This window comes from Hemitrygon akajei, chromosome 19, assembly GCF_048418815.1.
Source record: "Hemitrygon akajei chromosome 19, sHemAka1.3, whole genome shotgun sequence".
Taxonomy (NCBI): Eukaryota; Metazoa; Chordata; class Chondrichthyes; order Myliobatiformes; family Dasyatidae; genus Hemitrygon; species Hemitrygon akajei.
The window spans coordinates 58416374-58438199 of NC_133142.1; the positions used below are offsets into that span (position 1 = coordinate 58416374).

General features: G+C 42.7%; 2 protein-coding genes across 12 annotated transcripts in view; one reads left to right on the top strand and one right to left on the bottom strand.

Annotated features, from left to right (window-relative positions):
• The window catches only part of gmppb (GDP-mannose pyrophosphorylase B), a 29795-nt gene extending 27599 nt beyond the window's left edge, over positions 1-2196 (top strand). For all 11 annotated transcript variants that reach the window (XM_073072577.1, XM_073072578.1, XM_073072576.1 and 8 more), the window contains one exon: positions 999-2196. In XM_073072577.1, the coding sequence (XP_072928678.1) occupies positions 999-1130 (132 nt within the window). In that variant the 3' untranslated portion in view covers positions 1131-2196. The remainder of the gene's footprint in view (positions 1-998) is intronic.
• A 2541-nt stretch (positions 2197-4737) lies between these two features.
• Positions 4738-21826, bottom strand: part of rnf123 (ring finger protein 123) — a 435502-nt gene continuing 418413 nt past the window's right edge. The window contains exons 38-39 of the mRNA XM_073072589.1: positions 10831-10916; positions 4738-7504 (exon numbers count right to left, since the gene is read on the bottom strand). Coding sequence (XP_072928690.1) covers positions 7405-7504; positions 10831-10916 — 186 coding nt within the window. The 3' untranslated portion in view covers positions 4738-7404. The remainder of the gene's footprint in view (positions 7505-10830; positions 10917-21826) is intronic.

Genomic DNA, 21826 nt, shown 5'->3' on the forward strand with positions numbered 1-21826 from the left:
TGGTCTTCATTAGTTGGGGGATTGAGTTCAAGGGCTGCAATGTTGCAGCTCTGGTTAGACCACAATTGAAATATTGTAATCCGTTCTGGTCACCTCATTATAGGAAGCATGTGGAACCTTTAGAGAGGGTGCAGAGGAGATATGCCAAAATGCTGCCTGAATTAGAGGACATGTCTTATAGGTTGAGCGAGCTAGGGCTTTTCTCTTTGGAGCAAAGGTTGAGTGGTGACTTGATTGAGGAATAGATCGAGTGGATAGTCAGAGACTATTTCCCATAGCAGAAATAGCTATTGCGAGGGGGCAGAATCTTAAGGTGTTTGGAGGAAAGTATAGGTGCTTGTTAGTGTTGAGGTTTTTTACATAATGTTGGGGGTGTGTGTGGAACATCTTGTGAGAGGGGTGTGATAGAGGCAGATACATTAGAGACATTTAAGAAACTCTTAGGCACATGGCTGATAGAACAATAAAGGGCAATGTGGAAGAAAAGGGTTAGAGTGACCTTAGAGTAGAGTAGGTTAGGGTCAGCATAAAATCGTGGGCTGAAGGGCCTGTACTGTATTGTCTCTATTTCTCACAAGGATGCCTCAAATGCATACATTACATTTTACATCAATAAAGAGTCCAATTGATATATTTTTTAAGGACTCCTGCCAGGAAATGGCAGCACTGGGCAGTCATCAGCTGGATGAGCCACTGCCGACAATCAATAACATTCTAATTAGGCACAGTCCAACAAAAGCTTTCAGTGATTTGGAGAGTTTGCTGGCTCAGGAAGTTAGAGCAGGGGTAATAGAAGGGCTAGTTATTAGTGCATAACACACTTAAACGTTGAATGAGAAGGTGTTACAGCTGTTTAGTGAGCTCTTTGCCTGTGCTCTGGGATGCCTTCATTTCTTCCATCATGATTGTGTTGTACCTGGTAAGGCTGTCACAGGTGGTGAGGTACAGGTTTGCCACCGGCATTGTTGGGTTTGACCGGTGTCTTTATTTGTCTCCAGGTGCGGATGGAGAACGTTGCAGTCCTGGGAGAGGATGTGATTGTAAAAGATGAACTGTACTTGAATGGAGCTAACGTCCTACCTCACAAGTCTATCGCTGACTCTGTGCCAGAGCCCAAGATCATCATGTAGGTTGTGGCTGTTACCCGCACCCAAGCTGAAGGGCAGAGCACTCTTAACTTGCCAATGGATGGATCAGAGTAACGAATAAGGGTTGGGTACTTGGACAACTCCCCTTGCAGCACCTGGATTCAGACTGACAAATCACTAAAGATGCTTTTATTTAGGCTGCTTCATCCTACCAACTGTGTCAGAGGAGTTCAGCTTAAAATATGATTTGCCTTGAAGTACTTGCAGCTTGTAATTATTTCAGATGGCTCTGTGAAGGGAGTAGCTCTTATGCAAGATTAGATCCAGTAAATCATTTCCTAGGGAGGGTAGCTTTTGAAATATTACATGGGAAAGATGGATCCTTAAAGGCAAAGCACTATGTTAATTCTACAACATCTTACTAACAGTATCAAAATAAACCAGGGTCTTTGGTCACTACGTGGGTAACTTATCGATGGGGTTCCACTCTTGTCCACTTGAAGAAATAGTGAGTCCTATAAAACAGCCTTGAAGTCTACAGCCTTCACATGTTACAGAATTAAAATCAAGAGTCACACCCAGTTTTCAAGCTGCTGTGGCTGCAGGTGACAGCCAGCACCTTAACTGTAGATCCACATGATGTGGGCTCTGACATTATTGCACTGTGCTGATTAATATGAGATTAATGCAGTTTACTTGGTACCCTGCAGTTTCCCTACATGCATGTGCCTGTACAGGCTAGAATGTTTAGAAATGTAAGCATTTACGCAATGTGGTAAAACAAAGACCAATACTAATTGTGGGAGTTCAAATTTAATTCCTGATGGGTTTCTTAATGTGAATTATTTTTATTAATTTGTACACAGTTTCTATACTATGTCATTTATTTGGAAATGGAAGATTTCTTGCTATCAGAAGGCAACATTTAATTTCTTTAGTTGGAGTAGTTGTGAAATTGGCCATTGAAGTGCCTGTAAATGATTGGGGCCTCTTGTTCTATTTTAACATGATAAATCCTGAATTTTTGTGCAAATATACTTTAAAAGAATCATACCGGCTCTAGCAGTACTCTATGTAGTCTCTGTTAAATGTAATCCAATCCAAAGGCTCTTAATGTGTTAGTCTCATCATTAATCATGGCCTATGGCCACAAATGTTGTACAAAACAGATTATTACAATATTTGAAAATTAATTGAAAGTAGTTAATGGATAATCACAATGAATGAATGCAACATGTCCTTCTTGTATATTCAAGAGGTAACATGATGACATTGTCATCGATTCCTGGTTGCACCAAATCATTTTTTAATCAAATACTTTTTGAATATTTTAAATGAAAAGTGGAAGTTATATCCACTTATTTGCTTTTGTCACATTTAATGGCTATTCAAAAAAAAAGACTATAGTGCCTATAGTGTTAATATTCCAAAACATTTAAACAATTAAATTGCAGTTAAAGTAATAATATTCATTTAATTCTGGAAAGGAATAATAATAACAGGGTTGTTGTGGTGGGAGATTTTAATTTCCCAAATAGTGATTGGCATCTCCTTAGAGCGAGGGGTTCAGATGGGGTGGAGTTTGTTAGTGTGTTCAGGAAGGTTTCCTGACACAATATGCAGATAAGCCAACAAGAGGGCAATAAATAAGTCACAGTGTGACAGTGGAAAAGTGTGTATGGAACTGAAGGAGATGGCAGAGGTACTTAATACTTTGCTTCAGTATTCAGTACGGAAAAGGATCGTGGCGATTGTAGGGATGACTTGCAGGAAAAATTTGAACATGTAGGTATTAAGAGGTTGTGCTGGAGTTTTTGGAAAGCATCAAGTTGGATAAGTTACCGGGTCGGGATGGGATGTACCCCAGGGTACTGTGGGAGGCGGAGGAGGAGATTGCTGAGCCTCTGGCAATGATCTTTGCATCATCGATGAGAATGGGAGAGGTTCCGGAGGATTGGAAGGTTGCAGATGTTGTTCCCTTATTCAAGAAAGGGATTAGGGATAGCTCAGGAAATTATAGACCAATGAGTCTTACTTCAGTGGTTGGTAAGCTGATGGAGAAGATCCTGAGAGGCAGGATTTATGAACATTTAGAGAGGCATAATATGATTAGGAATAGTCAGCATGGCTTTGTCAAGGGCAGGTTGTGCCGTACGAGCCTGATTGAATTTTTTGAGGATGTGACTAAACACATTGATGAAGGTAGAGCAGTAGATGTAGTGTATATGGATTTTAGCAAGGCATTTGATAAGGTACCCCATGCAAGGCTTATTGAGACAGTAAGGAGGCAGGGGATCCAAGGGGACATTTCTTTGTGGATCCAGAACTGACTTGCCACAGGAGGCAAAGGGTGGTTGTAGATGGGTCATATTCTGCATGGAGGCTGGTGACCAGTGGTGTGCCTCAGGGATCTGTTCTGGGACCCCTACTTTTGATATTTGACCTGGATGAGGAAGTGAAGGGATGAGTTAGTAAATTTGCTGATGACACAAAGGCTGGGAGTGTTGTGGATAGTGTGGAGGGCTGTCACAGGTTACAGCGGGTATTGATAGGATGCAAAACTGGGGTGAGAAGTGGCAGATGGAGTTGTATCCAGATAAGTGTGAGGTGGTTCATTTTGGTAGGTCAAATATGATGGCAGAATATAGTGTTAATGGTAAGACTCTTGGCAGTGTGAAGGATCAGAGGGATCTTGGGATTTGAGTCCATAGGACACTCCAAACTGCTACGCAGGTGGACTCTGTGGTTAAGAAGGCGCACCGTGGATTGGCCTTCATCAATCGTGGGATTCAGTTTATGAGCCAAGAGGTAATGTTGCAGGTATATAGGAGCCTGGTCAGACCCCACTTGGAGTACTGTGCTCAATTCTGGTCGCCCGCAATACCGGAAGGACGTGGAAACTATAAAAAGGGTGCAAAGGATATTTACAAGGATGTTGCCCAGATTGGGGAGCATGCCTTATGAGAATAGATTGAGTAAACTCAGTCTTTTCTCCTTGGAGTGACGGAGGATGAGAGGTGACCTGATAGAGGTGTACAAGATAATGAGAGGCATTGATCATATGGATGGATAGAGGCTTTTTCCAAGGGCTGAAATGGCTAGCATGAGAGGGCCTAGTTTTAAGGTGCTTGGCAGTAGGTACAGAGTAGATGCCAGGGTTAAGTTTTTTTACGCAGAGAGTGTTGAGTGCGTGGAATGGGCTGCTGGTGGCGGTGGTGGAGGCGGAAACGATAGGGTCTTTTAAGAGACTCCTGGACAGGTAAATGGAGCTTAGAAAAATAGATGGCTATGGGTAAGCCTAGGTAGTTCCAAGGTAAGGGCATGTTCGGCACAGCTTGTGCTGTAGGTTTTCTATGTTTCTAACTTCGGAGACCTCAAAGCTGTGACCAGAGCAAGATTTAATGGTGGGGTCTAAGGGTTGGTTGGAGATGAAGTCCTGTCCTGAATTTTAGCATGTTAGACTGACATCTGGTAACTATGTAGATAGAGGCAGCAGCTGCCTCTTGTGTTTGAGTGCTCTGAATGTCAGTTTACATTTTAATTTGGGACCTTTGATGGTATTTATTAAGTGCTGAGTTGGAGGTGGTGTTGCTAGTCGGGGTACTAGATCAGATGTTGTAGAAGAGTTTCATGAAACAGCCCTCAGATGTAATGGGTAACTCATTTTTATTGTTCACGTCTGCAAGTAAACTCGCATGTAAGAACAGTTTATCAAATTCAATAACACAAGCAGCAGTTTCTCACACGCACTCCATTGTCCCCAACAAAAGGGAATCCCAAAGAACTAAAAGCAGAAATTGGCAGCTCTCACTGCATGCAGCGTCCTGGTGGATAGACAAAGGTTCTCCACTGCTGCTAACCCCCTCACCTTTAACATAGGGAACAGGGTCCTAGTACTCTACCAACTGATTAGACCAGTCACTTATAATAATTGTGAAATACATTTTGTAAATATAAACCTGCAATTCCGAACCTCCTTGGCAGGGACTATAATGATCTATCAGGGCCAGAGAGCAAGTTACAATATTAATTTATAAATGCTAAATCTTCAGTTTTTAACATGTGTTAAGATACAAGATCAGATAGTGAAAAACCAGCATCTTCACACACTCTATAGCAGCCAAGGGTTCAACAGTAACTCAGGCAGCAGAGGTGAGTACTCAACAACCAGAACTGGTGTGGTTGTAAGAAGATGATGACGGCACTAACCAGGTCACTATGTTCCAGCTTTACACAAGCCCAGCAGCACTAGTTGCAATGCACATATGCTGGTGCACTGGCAGGTGACTGTTTTTTGGCAAAATGCATGTTGTGGACTGATCACCAAGAATGAACAGTACTCAGGTACTGAGTTTTATTACTGGAAAAGAAAAAAATATAATCGAAATGCAGGAAAATCAGCTCTCAAATGAAAATACATCTCACACAGAGCTGTAAGCAGAGAAAGGGACAAGTTAGCCAGTTCCTTGAGAACTGGATGCTAATTCTCTGTCTACTTTTCCCATGCCCTTTTTAAACTTTGGTAATTTGTTACTTCTCACTGGTTAAGTCTGATGGCCACCTCACAAACTCTGGACTCCTGCATCAAGCACCATTTTAGTGCAAGTCATATAGTAAAGCTTTGAATCGGTAGTGCCATGACAACTCACAAGTGGCATTAAATTGTGAGAAAGTGTATCTTCTCACTACCGATGACATTGTTCTGTAGTGTGGTTTATAGTGTCAATGACCAACACAGTAACATCAGGTTTTGAAAGTAGGATAGGAAATTGAAGACACAAAGGCACTAACTCATGCATTATGCAGTGTCATTACAGATAGAGACACATGCGATTCTGCCTGGCATGGACATGTTGGCTGATTCATGTTTCATTTGAGGTACAGACTCATGGGATACTGGCTCATATTACCAGATGGACAGTATGGTTTTGGGCAATATTCAGCACGCAACATTAGTACCATGTTAGCCAGTGCCAGTACAGCCATCAGCAAGTTCACACCTGGCATCCTGATATGACAACAGATTCACACCAAGCAGGTGTCATAGCATTGGAGGTCACATGGACTTGCTCTGCATGTATAGACTGATGTTATCCAAAGTCACAGAAGGACTGTCTCACAATATTGGTCAGGATGTGAATGTGAAACTCAGATTCACAAAGGGCCGGTGTTTAACTATGGACAATGAACCCTAATTCTGCCTTCTCCAGCATCAGGCATGTGGCATGTGGTATGTCTTCCAGTATTAAACCAGGTATGGACAAATATGATCTTGATTTGATTGTTATACAATGCTAATACCAATTAATGAATTAAGAGTTGGGAAAATTTCTTACTTAAAATTGAGGATTAGATAATTGGTAAGAAACACTCCTGATGCCTGGAGCTATTGGGTCAGAGGACATGAACCTGGCACGGGGGGAATTCGGGTATGGTTGAAGTACAACGAGTTATTGTTCTCACCACGATAAAGTGGAGTCACTCTATTCTTCATTCCAGCCTTCCATTGTCAGCGGCTGCACTAGTTGCTAGACATCAAGGGACATCAATTCAAGGGGGAAATGAAACCAGGCAATCAGACAGTAAGTGCACAAAAACACTGTTTCCAAGTAGGAGTCTTTAGAAAAGCTTTAGGACATTGGCAGGGCCTGTGGATTAGTAGAAAATGCTCCCATCATTTTGACATAGGTTGGTTTGTAAAAGTCATGTCAAGGTGTAGGGTATCAGACAATCTGGCACTGTTGAGTTCTGCTGTTGATTAAAACGTTCCCACTAAAAGTCTCAATGTATGGCAAAAAGGGATCCGGGTAGCTTTGAACAATTTCCACAGGGCCTTAATACCACCTGCCGAAGACAAGTAAGTATCTTCTCATGGGTCGCTCCAAGCTCCTGCCAGACTCTAGTTCAAACAGCTGGAGTTACACAGAAAAATACGCTTCCTTTCCCATTTCTGCAAAAAGATTTTAAATCTCACAATGTCAATTTGCAGTAAATAAAGGTAGGGATTAGGACCCAAGAAGGGAATCAAAGCCAAGACACTAGATTAGTGTGTCAGGGACAGGGTGAAATTCAATCTGTAAATTGCCCTTCAGAACATGTTTGCCTCAGTCTAGCAATCAATATATGAAATTAAATAGCAATGTAACAAGTGCATCATTGCTTGATGAAGCACCAAGGATCATTCCCTTTTGTAAACATTGGATATTGAACATTCCAATCTCTGCATGTACACAGTTGCTAATGTCCTGAAGAGTATCTTTTCCTTTACCCTATCTTTGGAAGCAGGGAAATTGCAAAGTTGGTGGATCAGTGACAACTAGGAGGAAGATGGTTTTGTGTAGTCATCCACAGCAGTGATGGTGGCCTTGCAGAAGAAGCAGTCCTTGTTGTTCATCAGGTGCTGGTTGATGCAGGCCCTGAAATGACAAGAGTAACAGTTAAGTCCTCAAGCACTGACTCAAGAAATATCTTTTTCTGCTTGTGAGAATAGCCAGTTAATTCCACAAACAGTATCCTAATTCACTAATAATAAAAAAAAATGAAAATGCTACAGCAGTTCAGGAACTGTCTGTGGAAAGAATTCTGACATGAAATATTAACGGTTTCTTTCTCCACAGATGTTGCCTGACTGGCTGAGTGTTTCCAACATTATTTACCACACAGCTATCTATATAGTGTATTAAAGTGAGCATCTTTCTGATCAGTTTATGTTGTTCCAACTGAAGGACTAGATACATCAATCAGTACTTGGCATTCAAAAGGTGAGGGGAGTAAAACAGATTGAATATCCTTAAGTGCTGTCAGTTGGGAGCTTGCACATTCTCTCTATGACCATGTGGGTTTCCACTGGGTGCTTCAGTTTCCCCCCACATCCCATCCACATCAGTTAACTGGTCACTAATTTTTGCCATGTAGAATACTGGTATAATCTGGGAAGGCATGAGCGAGTTGATGGAAATGTGGGAAGCATGTCTTATCAGGGTAGGATGGGTGAGCTAGGTCTTTTCTCTTTGGAGTGAAGGAGGATGAGAAGTGAGAAGGATAGAGGCGTACAAGACGATAAGAGACATGGATAGAGTAGACAGCCCTGGGGCAGAAATCCCCAGGGCAGAAATGGCAAATATGAGGGGACAGAATTTTAAGGTGATTGGAGGAAAGTACAAGAGGGATTGCAAGTTTTTTTTACACTGAGAGTGGTGAGTGTGTGGAATGCCCTGCTAGGGGTGGTGGTAGTGACAGATACATTAGGGGCATTTAAGAAACTCTTAAATAGGCACATAGATGATATAACATTTTAAAACAAAGTGAACCTGGAAAAGTGTGAGATACATTAACGGAGGTGTTAGACGTATCAATACAATGTGCAGGGGTCTGTCCGTGTTGGGACCGTTTCTTTTTACATTTTCTGGATGATGGCAGAATTGATGACTTTGTGGCCATGTTTGTGGATGGAGGAGCATGTAGTGTCGAGAAAGCAGGGAGACTGCAGAAAGGCAAACAGATCAGCAAAATGGGCAATGTATGGAAGTGTATGATGTTGCTCTTTGGTAGAAGGAATAAAGGTACAGGCTATTTTCTGAATGGAGAGAAAATCCAAAAATTAGAGCTGCCAAGGGACTTGTGAGTCCTTGTGCAGGATTCCCTAAAAGTTAACTTGTATGTTGAGTCCGTGTTGTGGAGATAAAGCATGACATCCAAAACTTTGTCAGACTTCAATAGTGGAGTGTAGTGGAGAGTATATTGACTGGCCGCAGCACAGCCTGGTATGGAAACATCAATGCCCTGGAACAGAAAATCCTTCAAAAAGTAGTGGATATGGATATGGCTCAGGCTATCATGGGTAAAGCCCTTCCAACCATTGAGCACATCCACATGAAATGCTGTTGCAGGAAACAGCAGGGACACCCGCCATCTAGGTCATACTCTCTTCTCGCTCCTGTCATCAGGAAGAAGGTACAGGAGCCTCAGGACTCACACCACCAAGCTCAGGAACAGTGACTGCCCCTCAACCATCAGACTCTTGAACCAAAGGGATATCTGCACTCAATTTCACTTGCTCCATCCACAATCACAGCCAATGGGCTCACTTTCAAGGATTCTTCATCTCATGCTCTCAATATTTATTGCTTGCATGCTTATTTATCTATATCTATTTATTCATTCATTCATTTTTTTAATATTTGCATTTTGTCTTCACTCTGCTTGAATGCTCTAGTTGGGCAAACTTCCATTGATTAATTCTGTTATGGTAATTTTTCTATAGATTTATGGAGTATGCCCACAAGAAACTGAACCTCAGGGTTGTGTATGGTGATACTTATGTACTTCAATAATAAAATTTATTTTGAACTTTGGTAAGGAAGGCAAGTGCAAAGTTAGCATTCATTTTGAATCAAATTGAATATAAAACCAAGGATATAATTCTGTGGCTTTATAAGACATTGGTCAGACTGCACTTGGAGTATTGTGAGCAATTTTGGACCCTTAACTAAGAACGGATGTGCTGGCATTGAAGAGGGTCCAGAGGAAGTTCATGAGAGTGATCCCCGGAATGACAGGGTTACTGTATGAGGAGTGTTCGATGGCTCTGGGACTGTACTCACTGAGGTTTAGAAGAATGGTGGGGGGGGGGGGGGATCTTATTGAAACCTATCTAATATTGAAAGGTCTAGATTGAGTAGATGTGTGCAGAGGATGTTTCCGAGTGAGGGAGTCTAGGACCAGAGGGTACAGCCTCAGAATACAAGGACATCCCTTTAGTAACAGAGGTGAAAAGTAATTTCTTTAGCGAGAGGGCGTTGAATCTGCGGAATGGAGACAGTCATTGGGTATAAAGCTATTATGTTCTTGATTACTAAGAGTGTCAATAGTTATGGGAAGAAAACAGCAGAATGGGGTTTAGTGTGAATGGTGAAGCAACATACAAGTACAAAAAAAAATTAAATAATAAATAAACAAACATGGAGAACATGAGATGAATGCTCCTTGATGGGCTGAATGGCCTAATTCTGCTCCTATGTCTTAAGGATGCAGTTCATAAGCTAACGATACTTTAGAGAGGAGCTTCAAGTTTGCAGAAAGTCTTGAAATGGAAAGGATTCTAATGAATGAGGCACAGACCAATGCAGAAAGACTGATAGTTTTAGTTAGGCTAATGAATACCAGACTTGATGAAAGCAGGCATTAAAGTTAAAACAGTCATAACCGCTTTAAACAAACAAAATATCCCAGAAGTGTTTCACAGGGATGATATCAAAGAGAAACTTAACACCGGGCATTTTAGTGAACATTTTAGTCAAAGTGAATGTTTATAATGTGCAAGTTCCAGTATAACTGAGGGTACAGCCATCCATAGGGAATCGAAAGAAACTGGGAATGCACAAACGAGCACAATTTGAACTCGTTTATAAATGGAGTTGGAGGAAATTACACAACAGTCAATAAACAAGTGAAATGAGCAAAATGGGATTACCATACCGTACTGTACTGAATGGGTATATTGTGGATCCACTGCAGGAGATATTAGTACATTATGTGAGCTGCGGGTTTCATGCATTTAGGAGAAATAGAGAAATGTTATATAGAGAAAGAGGGGTGACTAAGTTAACAGGAAATGCATAAGGGCAGCATGATTCTGAGACATTTGACTTGTTAATGAGCCGAATATTCTTGGTAAGGATTACAGACAAGACCAAGGCCACTGTGGCATAATGTGGTCAAGCATAAGTCAAGTTGGACTTACTTGCAAGATTTGTGAGAACACGGCATGAAGATGGCAGAGATTGGATGTGCGTAACAGATGGGGCACAGATCTTCCTCACTGGTGGGCTGCAAGAAAACAGAAAGATATTATAACAATCAGCTTGCAGCGGTGCATACAGTCCCCACCCCAACCCTCCTGGCAAAGCTTTTGCAACATTCGGGATGTAGTGAAGGATTTCCCTGGGAAAGATCTGCCAGTTCTGAGGAACCTCACTGTTAAAACTTGGTACTAACAAAAGAAACTATAATTTAAACATACCGACCAGAGAGGAGATGCTAAGGTGTGAGGTAAACACCTCAGTTCTTCCTTTAGGTTGATTTTTGAATTGCTACCAAACCATTTTCATCACATGAAAGGTTGGAAGCTGCCGTTTCTGATCAGGACCCAAGATAAAGGGCAATGTGCCAAGTTTTCTAGTCTTTGAGGCAAACAACAGTTACTGTCAACAAAAGAGTCTAACCACCTCCTTAATCTTCTACAGTAAGTGCTTTAACCGCTGCCTTCTATCCGGTGAAGATGCTGCTGGATAGGAAGTTCCAAAATTTAGATCCAGTCGCAATTTGTTTCCAAGACAGGAATCTGCACGAGTTGGTGTTTCCATGGGCGTGGCCCTTGTTGGTTGCATAGGTTGGTGTTTTTGGGAGGTGCTGTCAGAGTAGTCTGTGTGAGTAACCCCAGTACATTGTGTAGATGGTATACACTGCAGGCTCTGCTGGGCTAGGGTGGAAGGAATGAAAGTTTAGGATGGTTGTACAGGAGCCAATTAAGTGGGCTGATGTGTGCTGGATGATGTTAAGTTTCTTGAAAGTGGTTAGAGCTGGATTCATTGATCTTGTTCCTGGAATAGCCTGTAGTCAGTTCAAAGATTTTGGGAAATCAGAAAGTAAGTAATTTACTGCAGAATATCCCTGACCTGCTGTCATATTTATATCAGAGGCACCATCTTCACCCTGCCCCAGGTGTTGACACAAGGGCACTTAGTGATGGCAATAATGTCACGGGAAGGTGATTCCCATCTTGTTATCAACAGTCTCCAAATGTCTCACATTTTAGAAAAGTGAGACGGTCTCTCACTCTTGTGAGTACAGGCATTATTCAGCCTGATCAATCCAGGCCTGAATGTTTTTCACCTCCATCTCCTGAGGCATTCCAAGTAGGGTTAGTAATCTGACCTTGTGATGAAAGGATGCTCCTGAGTTTTGGAAACATTGAATTCAACACCCAAAGTAGTGAGGGCTTAGAATGCCCTTTCTGGAAAGGTGAATGAGCTAATAAAACCTTCAACAGAATGGAGCAGAATCCTGATAAGTACTCGCCTATCACTTGCTACAAGGTGACAGACTGACTGCCCAAGTTTGGGCTTGAGTCAGCAGTTATTTTCTTTGATTGGTCCAGGCAAGCTGATAGGGTAAATGGCCTCCTAGGTTTCTATTCTCCTTGTGACGCCACTTTCAAGGAATTATGGATCTGTATTCGCAGATCCTTCTGTTCTACCGCACTCCCCAGTACCCTACTGCTCACCATGCAAGATTTACCCTGGTTGGCCCTCCCAACATGCAATACCTCACCCTTTAGATTCTGCTGCAAGCTTTGACAACCAACCTTGCTGTCCATTAAGCCCCCAATCTTGATGTCAACCGCAAATTTGCTGATCCAGTTTACTATCAGTTTACTTATCTTGATCGTTGATATAGATGACAAACAACAACAGATCCAGCCCCGATCCCTGTGGCTTCCAGTCAGAAGGCAACCATCTACTACCACTCTCTGGCTTCTCCCACAAAGCCAATGTCTAATCCACTTTACTACCGGATCCTGAAAGCCAAGTGACTGAACCTTCTTGCCCAACCTCCCATGTGGGACCTTGCTAAAGTCCATGTAGACAATATCCACTGTCTTGCCTTCATCAACTTTCCTGGTAACTTCCTCAAAAAAACTCTATATGATTAGTTAATCTTATTAAGATTGGTATAAGATCTACAAATCAGTGAACAGGAATGAGGAAAGGACAATGGAAACAGACAAAACAAAAGTCTCTGTTCTTGTCACATGGTTGCAGGAATGGAGGCAGCCATTTTGTGAGACAGTCTGCAGCCGTCATTTTGCAAACTATTTGGTGAACTCTTTGCTGCTCAGGGATAGCTTAATCAGAGCAACTGAACATGGCCACAATGAGTTTTCTGCTGATGATTTTTATTATGTAAAATGGCAATAATTATGTAATTTTCCAATAATTTACACATTAATGAAGTCAGGCTCACTGGTCTATAACTTTCCAACATATTCTTACAGCCTTTCTTAAACAACAGAACATTAGCCATCTTCCATTCCTCTAGCCCCTCACCTATTTTTAAGGATGTTTTAAATATCTCTACTAGACCCCTGCGATTTCTAAACAAGGGGAACACCTTGTCAGGCCCTGGGGATATATCCACCTTAATGTGGATGCCCAGAGTTGTAATGGATTTAGTCAAGAAGAAAAAGTATGTAAAGCTTTGGAAGTTAGGATCAAATGAAACACGAGGAGTATAAAGAAGCCAGAAAAGGAAGGCAATCAAGTAAGTCAGGAGGGGCCATGAAAAGTGCCTGGCAAGTAGGCTTAAGGTGAATCCCAAGGCACTCAGTACATACATCAAGTGCAAGAGGATAACCGGTGAGTATGGGACCACTCAAAGATAAAGGGGGAACATTTGCTTGGTTGCAGAGATAATGAGTGAGGTACTTTATGAGTACTTTGGTTCAAGGAAAAGGACCTGGAGATGAGTGTCGAGTGCATAAATACATTAGGGCATTTAGAGATCAAGGAGGAGGAATTGTTGGGCCCCCTAATCAGTATCAAGGTGGGTAAGTCCCCAGGGCCTGATGGGATTTACCTCAGGTTACTGAAGGAGGCAAGAGAACAAGTTGCTGGGCCCTTCACCAGTATCTTCATCTCCTCTCTAGCCACAGGTGAGGGCCCAGAGGACTGGCTAGTGGCTAATGTTGGCCCTCTATTTAAGAAAGGTACAAGGGAAAATTTTAGACCAGTGAGTCTCATGTCAGTTGTAGGGAAATTGCTGGAGAAAATTCTTAGTGAAAGGATATATGAGCATATGGAAACTCATGGGCCAGAAGGGCCTGTTCTGTGCTGTATCTCTAAATAATAATATCTAAATAAATAATACCATCACCTGGGGTGCCTAGGGGCAGCTCGAGTAGCAGCAGTACTCTGATTCAGATTCTGATCAGAAAAACCAAGGAAAGAAAAACTTCAGAAAGAAGCAGCCAGAGATCCATGAGCCAGTCCTCATCAAGGGAACGGAGGTGGAGCAGATCAGTAACTTTAGATTCCTTGGCGTCAACATATCAGAGCATCTATCCCGGGACCAGCACATAAATATCATCACAAAGAAGATAGACTTTCTTAGAAGTTTGCGTAGATTCAGCATGACATGTAAAACTTTGACAAACTTCTATGGATGCACAGTGGAGAGTATCCAAACTGCTTGCATCATTGTCTGTTATGGAAACACCAATACCCAGGAATGGAAAAGGCTAGAAAAAGTGGTGTAATACAACCCATTCTATCAGCAAGTGAAGCCCTCACTACCATTGAGCACATCTACAACATGTGCTGAGTCCTGCCACAAGAAAGCAGCATCTGACATCAAACACAATCACCATGCAGGCTGTGCTCTCTTCTTACTACCACAATCTGGCAGGAGATACAGAAGCCAAACCATTAGGTTCAGAAACAATTACTACCCTACAACCATCAGATTTCTGAACTGGCATGGATAAGTTAACTCATTTCTGACTTGATTCTACAGCCTAAAGACTTACTATCAAGGTAGTACGTACATTATAACACATACATAGTTTGATAATAAACTTACTTTGAACTTTGAACATGGGACACCATTTTGCTCTAAATCTGCCAGCACATTCCCTGTACATACAGAGAGATACACTTTAACTAAAAAAATGCATTGGGCCAAACCCTGTTCCTTAGACACAGCTTACATGACACCCTCAACACTCCAGTCAGACTAACACCACCAACAGATACAAAGGAAAGCTGCTGCCTCACAATGTCAGAGAGCCAGTTGAACTGTGACTTTTGGTGCTGTCTGTAGAATTTGCACGTTCTCCCTACAACCCCAAGGGCTTTCCTTGAATGCTCCAGTTTCAGTAAGACTACAAAACATAGGAGCTGAACTGGGCCATTCGGCCCATTGAGCCTGCTCTGCCGTTGCATCATGGCTGATTTATTATCCCTCTCAACCCCACTTTCCTGCCTTCTCCCTGTAACCTTTGATGCCCTTACTAATCAAGAACATATCAACCTCCACTTTAAATGTACCCAATGACAGTCTCTACAGCCATTTGTGGCAATGAATTCCACAGACTCACCACCCTCTGGCTAAAGAAAGTTGTAACACTGAGGGCATTGGAAAGTGTTTAAGTAGCCTGCAGTCACATCTGAAGCTGAATGGGAAGTTTCCACTGCAGCAGAGTGTCCCTCTAAACAAAGACAACACAACAAAGTGGGGTGATGTGTTCCCGTTATGCTACAGCCTTGGATCCCAGGGCTCCGAAGTGTGCTGGTAGGGCCAGAAGAGAATGTGTGATCAGTGATATCATTCCGTACTGATACCGGAAGAACATGAATGACAACTACTTCAATCAGACATATCAAAATCAATAACTTGCATCGCTATTGTTTTACTGATGACATCAGTAAAGATTGAATAATATGAAACAATTATTAAAGGACATCTTAATGGAGAGAGATTTAAAAATAACCTGGCCTGCTGGACAAACAGGAAATCTAACGTTACAGAGAATGACCCCATTGAATAACCAGGAATTATGAGCACTCACACACAGTGTGTAATCCTTACCACACCAACTTATCAGAACGTTTGGCACAGTGAGTGACTCCTACCTTATACATTCACAATGAGTTAATTTGCAAAGGGCCTATAAACATAAGTCTGCCAAAACATAGTGGATTTGTGATGCCTTAGAACTCTGCTGACCTGGATTCAACCATACCGTTGGGTGCCGTCTGTGAGGAGTTGTCACATTCTCCCTGTGACTGCATCAGTTTTCTTTGGGTGCTCCACATCTCAGAGAAGGCCAGTGGGTTAAGAGGTTACTGTAAATGACGACTAGTGTAGGCCGGTGATGAAAAGGAATAAGTAAGCTTCAGGATGACAGTGATAAGGAGAGGAGGAATGGGAACGATGGGGTTGCTTCACTGGTGTGGACACATGGGACTTGTGCATTGTCATAAGTGTGAGATGAGCTGGTGACTCGGATCAGAGAGGTAATTAGGTTTTGCAGATGACAGTCTAGTAAATCCTGTTGCATTTTCTTTTTAATCAGATGATTAGGTAAGACTAAAATAGGAGCAGAAATCAGGCTGTATATGAGGGTAATGGCCAGGTCTAGGGGTTTAGGGAAGAGGAAGAATGTTCTCTAACCAGTCGTTAAATAATTTAACATTGTGTGTAAATATTATTATTGTCCATCATTATTCCATCTATGAATTCCATAAGATGGTGCCTGCATACAACACACTCATCTGGATAGACCAAAGAACTATTTATTTCATTTCTTTTATGTCTTTTAATTTAATTTGTTTTTCATCTTGAATGTGTTTCTGGAGCTGCTGGAGCCTGTGATTTGCAGTTTGGAGATCGTCTGGTGATCCAGTGCATTGCCGTCTCAGATAGGATTCTGGGAGGCAGTGAGCATGGGCCTCGAGGCGAGGAGACTGCAGTGGGTGGGAGTGATGTTCACCTCCGCTAAACTTCCCCTGTTCGCTGATTAAAGCGACAAGGGAGATTGAAACATCGAGGTGAACGTGGAAGGCAAAGTGCCTGCATTCTGATCGCTGGTGGGATCACTCTGTTGCCGAACAGGGGAGCCTGTGTGGCCTGCCGCTGTGCCCGGAGGACATTACCGAGGTTTTCTGCATTTGTGATATCGATGTGGATTTGGACTATAGTCTATGGACTTTTTTTTCCAGCCTTTCAGTTTTTTTTTGTATTCTGTGTTTTTCAGCTGTGCTTTCCAGTGTGGAGAGGGGGACTTAGATTTGGGGGTCGATATTCTTGTGGTGTGGGGAGAGGGGATGACTGGGTCTCGATTTTGTTTTTTTTGTTAGTTTCTTTGTGCAGAATAAGGAGGGTTTGGAGGCTGATGTTCTTTTTGCATTTTGTGTGGAGGAGGGGGTTTGGGGGCTGATCTTTTATTTCCTGGTTTCATGGCCATCTGGTGAAGACTCTCAGAGTTGAATGCTTTGATAAGAAATGAATCCTTTGAATCATTAAGGACCATCACCATCCAGAATCAGTCAGTTTTAACATCACCAGCATACGTCATGTGCCTTCAGACTTGTGTACCTCCTTCCTGATGGTAACAGTGAGAAGAGAGCAGGTCCTGAGTGGTGGGGGTCCTTAATGATGGATGCCACCTTTTTGAGGCACCATTTCTTGAAGATATCTTGAAGATGCTAGTACCTATGATGGAGCTGACTAATTTTGCAACTCTCTGCAGCTTACTTCAATCCTGTATAGGGATTAAGGTAGAAGGACAAGGGCACAATGCTAAGAGTTCTGAGTTGATGAGGAAGGACAGGCAGGGAACAGAACATAACTGTAGCCAGTTAAAGGGGTTGAAATGTGTCTATTTCAATGCTAGGAGTATTAGGAACAAGGAGGATGAACAAGAGCATGGATTAGTATGTGGAACTACGATGTTGTGGCTGTTACTGAAACTTGGTTGGAGGAAGGGCAGGATTGGATGATGCAGGTCCCAGGGTTCAGGTGTTTTAAAAGGAATAGGATGGGAGGTAGAAAAGTGGGGGGGGGGGGGGGAAGTGACATTGCTGGTCAGGGATAGTATCACGTTATAGAAAGGGAGGACGCTCCAGAGGGAGTGTCCACGGAGTCAGTCTGGGTGGAAGTCAGAAATAGGAAGGGATCAATCACTGTGCTGGGAGTAGTCTATAGGCCCCCAAATAGCCCTCGGGACACCGAGGAGCAGATAAGCAAGCAGATTTTAGAATGGAGCAGGAAATACAGGGTAGTATTTATGGGTGATTTCAATTTCCCTCATATTGACTGGCACCTCCTGAGTGCAAGGGGGATAGATGGAGCTGAATTTGTCAGGTGTGTCCAAGAAGGATTCCTGACACAGTATGTGGACTGGCCGACGAGAGGAGAGGCTATACTGGATCTAGTTCTGGGTAATGAACCTGGCCAGGTGACAGACCTCTTGGTGGGGGAGCATTTTGGTGAGAGTGACCACAACTCCCTTAGCTTCAGCATAGCTATGGAAAGGGATAAAATCAGATGAAATGGTGAAGTGCTTAACTGGGGAAGGGCTAACTTCGAAGGGATGTGGCAGGAACTAGCGAGAGTAAATTGGAAACAGATGTTCAAAGGGGAAAGAACAGAAGTAATGTGGGAGAAGTTTAGGGACCACTTGAGCTGGGTTCAGGATAGGTTTGTCCCACTGCGGCAAAGAAAAAATGGTAGGAAAAGGGAACCATGGTTGACGAAACATGTGAGGTAACTCGTCAAGAGGAAAAAGGAAGCACATGTTAGATATATGAAGCAGGAAGTAGGAGGGGCTTATGAGAAATATAGGGTAGCCAGGAAGGAGCTAAAGAAAGGACTTAGGAGAGCTCGAAGGGGGCATGAGAAGGCCTTGGCATGTAGGATTAAGGAGAACCCCAAGGCGTTCTATGCCTATGTGAAGAATAGGAGGATGACGAGAACAAAGGTGGGACCACTAAAGGATAAAGAGGGCAACATGTGCCTGGAGGCAGAGGAGGTTGGGGAGGTCCTAAATGAATACTTTGCTTCAGTATTCACTAGTGAAAAGGATCTTGATTAGGATGAGGTTGAAGTAGAGCAGGCCTATGTGCTGGACAATGTGAAGATTAAGGAAGAAGAAGTGCTGGATCTTCTTAAAAACATTAAGATTGATAAATCCCCAGGGCCGGATATGATACACCCCAGGTTGTTGTGGGAATTGAGGGAAGAGATCGCTGGAGCATTAGCCATGATCTTTGAATCCTCTTTGGCTGCAGGGGAAGTGCCAGAGGACTGGAGAATGGCAAATGTAGTTCCCTTGTTTAAAAAAAGTAATAGGGAGAAACCTGGGAACTATAGACCGGTGAGTCTTACGTCAGTGGTATGCAAACTACTGGAAAGGATTCTCAAGGATAGGATCTATGAGCATTTGGAGAAGTACAGTCTACTCATGGATAGTCAACATGGCTTTGTGAAGAGAAGATCGTGCCTCACGAGACTGATTGAGTTTTTTGAAGAGGTAACAAAAGAAATTGATGAGGGTAGGGCAGTGGATGTGGTCTACATGGACTTTAGCAAAACATTTGACAAGGTCCCTCATGAGAGACTCATCCAGAAAGTCATGAGGCATGGGATAAGTGGAACCTTGGCTGTTTGGATAAAAAATTGTCTTAAAGGAAGAAAGCAGAGGGTAGTTGTGGAAGGAAAGTATTCTGCCTGGAGGTCAGTGACTAGTGGAGTGCTGCAGGGATCTGTCCTGGGACCCCTGCTATTTGTGATTTTTATAAATGACCTGGATGTAGAGGTGGAAGGATGGGTGAGTAAGTTTGCGGATGACACGAAGATTGGAGGAGTTGTGGATGGAGCTGTAAGTGGTCGAAGGTTACAAGAGGATATCTACAGGCTGCAGAGTTGGGCAGAAAAATGGCAGATGGAGTTCAATCCGGATAAGTGTGAGGTGATGCATTTTGGAAGGACAAACCAGAAGACTGAGTACAGGATTAATGGTCAATTACTTAAGAGTGTGGATGAACAAAGGGACCTTGGGGTTCAAATCCATACATCCCTCAAGGTCGCTGCACAGGTTGATAGGGTAGTTAAGAAGGCCTGTGGGATGCTAGGCTTCATTAACAGGGGGATTGAGTTCACGAGTAGAGAGGTCATGTTGCAACTCTACAAATCTCTAGTGAGCCCACACTTAGAGTATTGTGTTCAATTCTGGTCACCTCATTATAGGAAGGATGTGGAAGCTATGGAGAGGGTGCAGAGGAGATTTACCAGGATGTTGCCTGGATTGGAGAACAAGTCATATGAAGCAAAGTTAGCAGAGCTGGGACTTTTCTCGTTGGAGCGTAGAAGAATGAGAGGGGACTTGATAGAGGTCTACAAGATTATGAGAGGCATAGATAGGGTGGATAGTCAGTACCTGTTTCCCAGGGCACCAATAGCAAACACCAGAGGGCATATGTACAAAATTAAGGGAGGTAGGTTTAGGGGAGACATCAGGGGTAAGTTTTTTTTACACAAAGGGTTGTGAGTGCCTGGAATGACTTGTCAGAGATGGTGGTGGAAGCTAAAACATTAGGGGTATTTAAGAGCCTCTTGGACAGGCACATGGATGAAAGAAAAATGGAAGGTTATGGGGTAGTGTGGGTTTAGTACTTTTTTTAAAGGATTATATGGGTCGGCACAACATGGAGGGCTGAAGGGCCTGTACTGTGCTGTAATGTTCTATGGTTCTACAGTAGCATTCCACCCCCCACCCCCCCCCCCACATACCAGACCATGACAGAGCCAGTCAGAATGCCCTCCCTGCTGCATTTGAATATGTTGATGAGTGTTTCAGGTGACAAACCAAATCTCCTCAAACTCCTAATGAAATATAGCCGCTGTCATGCCTTCTTTATAGCTGTATCGATATGTTAGGACCATGTTAGGTCCTCAGTGATATTAACACCCAGGAACTTGAAATTGCTCACCCTTTCCAATTCTGATTCCTCTATCATGATTGGTGTGTCTTCCCTCATCTTCCCCTTTCTAAAGACCACAATCAGCTCTTTGGTCTTAATGACATCGAGTGCAAGATTGTTGCTGCAACACCTCTGAACTGGCTGGCATATCTTGCACCCTCTTGTCACCATCTGAGATTCTACCAACAATCATCAGCAAATTTATAGATGGTATTTGAGCTAAGCCTAGCCACACAGTCATGCCCTCTTCTCATTATTAACATCAGGGAGGAGGTACAGGAGCCTGAAGGCGCACTTTCAACATTTTAGGAACAGCTTCATCCCCTCTGACTTCAGGCTTCTGTACCTCCTTCCTGATGGTAACAGTGACGCCAAATTTCTGAATGGTCTTGAATCAGAGTTAGGTTTATTATCACTGATACGTATCATGCAATTTGTTGTTTTGCAGCTGAAATATAGTGCAATACATAAAACATAATATAAGTTACAATAAGAAATATATAAAAAATAAATAAGAAGTTAAGAAAGGGAGCAAAACAGTGAGGTAGTGGTCATGGACTGCTCAGAAATCTGATGGCAAAGGGAAGAAGCTTTTCCTAAAGCATTGAGCGTGTGTCTTCAGGCACCTGTACCTCCTCCCTGATGATAGCAATGAGATGAGAGCACGAGCACTACCTCACTGTTTCACTCTCTTCTTGCGCTCTTTACTTATTGTTATATTTCCTATTGTAATCTATAGTAATTACTTTATGTATTACACTGTCCTGCTGGCAGAACACAAAAAAATTCATAACACACAGTATGTCAGTGATAAAAAGCCTGATTCTAATCTTTGTTGGAAGTTGATCAAGCATGGTCAACTGACATTGTACCGATCATTGATAGCAGGACATGTTAATGAAATCACTTGCTTGCACTTGAGGCATCAGTGCGAGCCCAAACTGTATCTTCACAGTAAGGCAGCCAGGACACAGGCTGCAGTGGGACTAAGACATGCTGACTCAGTTCCATTCAGAAATGTGGAAACCACTGAATGCCTGTTGTGCTGTCAATTATTCATCAAGCCAGCGTCCTTCTAGGTCAGGCACTGCGCAGTTTGTGTGCACATCACTTCAAACTGCACTATCACTTTCAGGCAAATCATGGGAAGGTGACTCACCTCTGTGCTATACAAAGACTGCGACATTCATCAAAAAA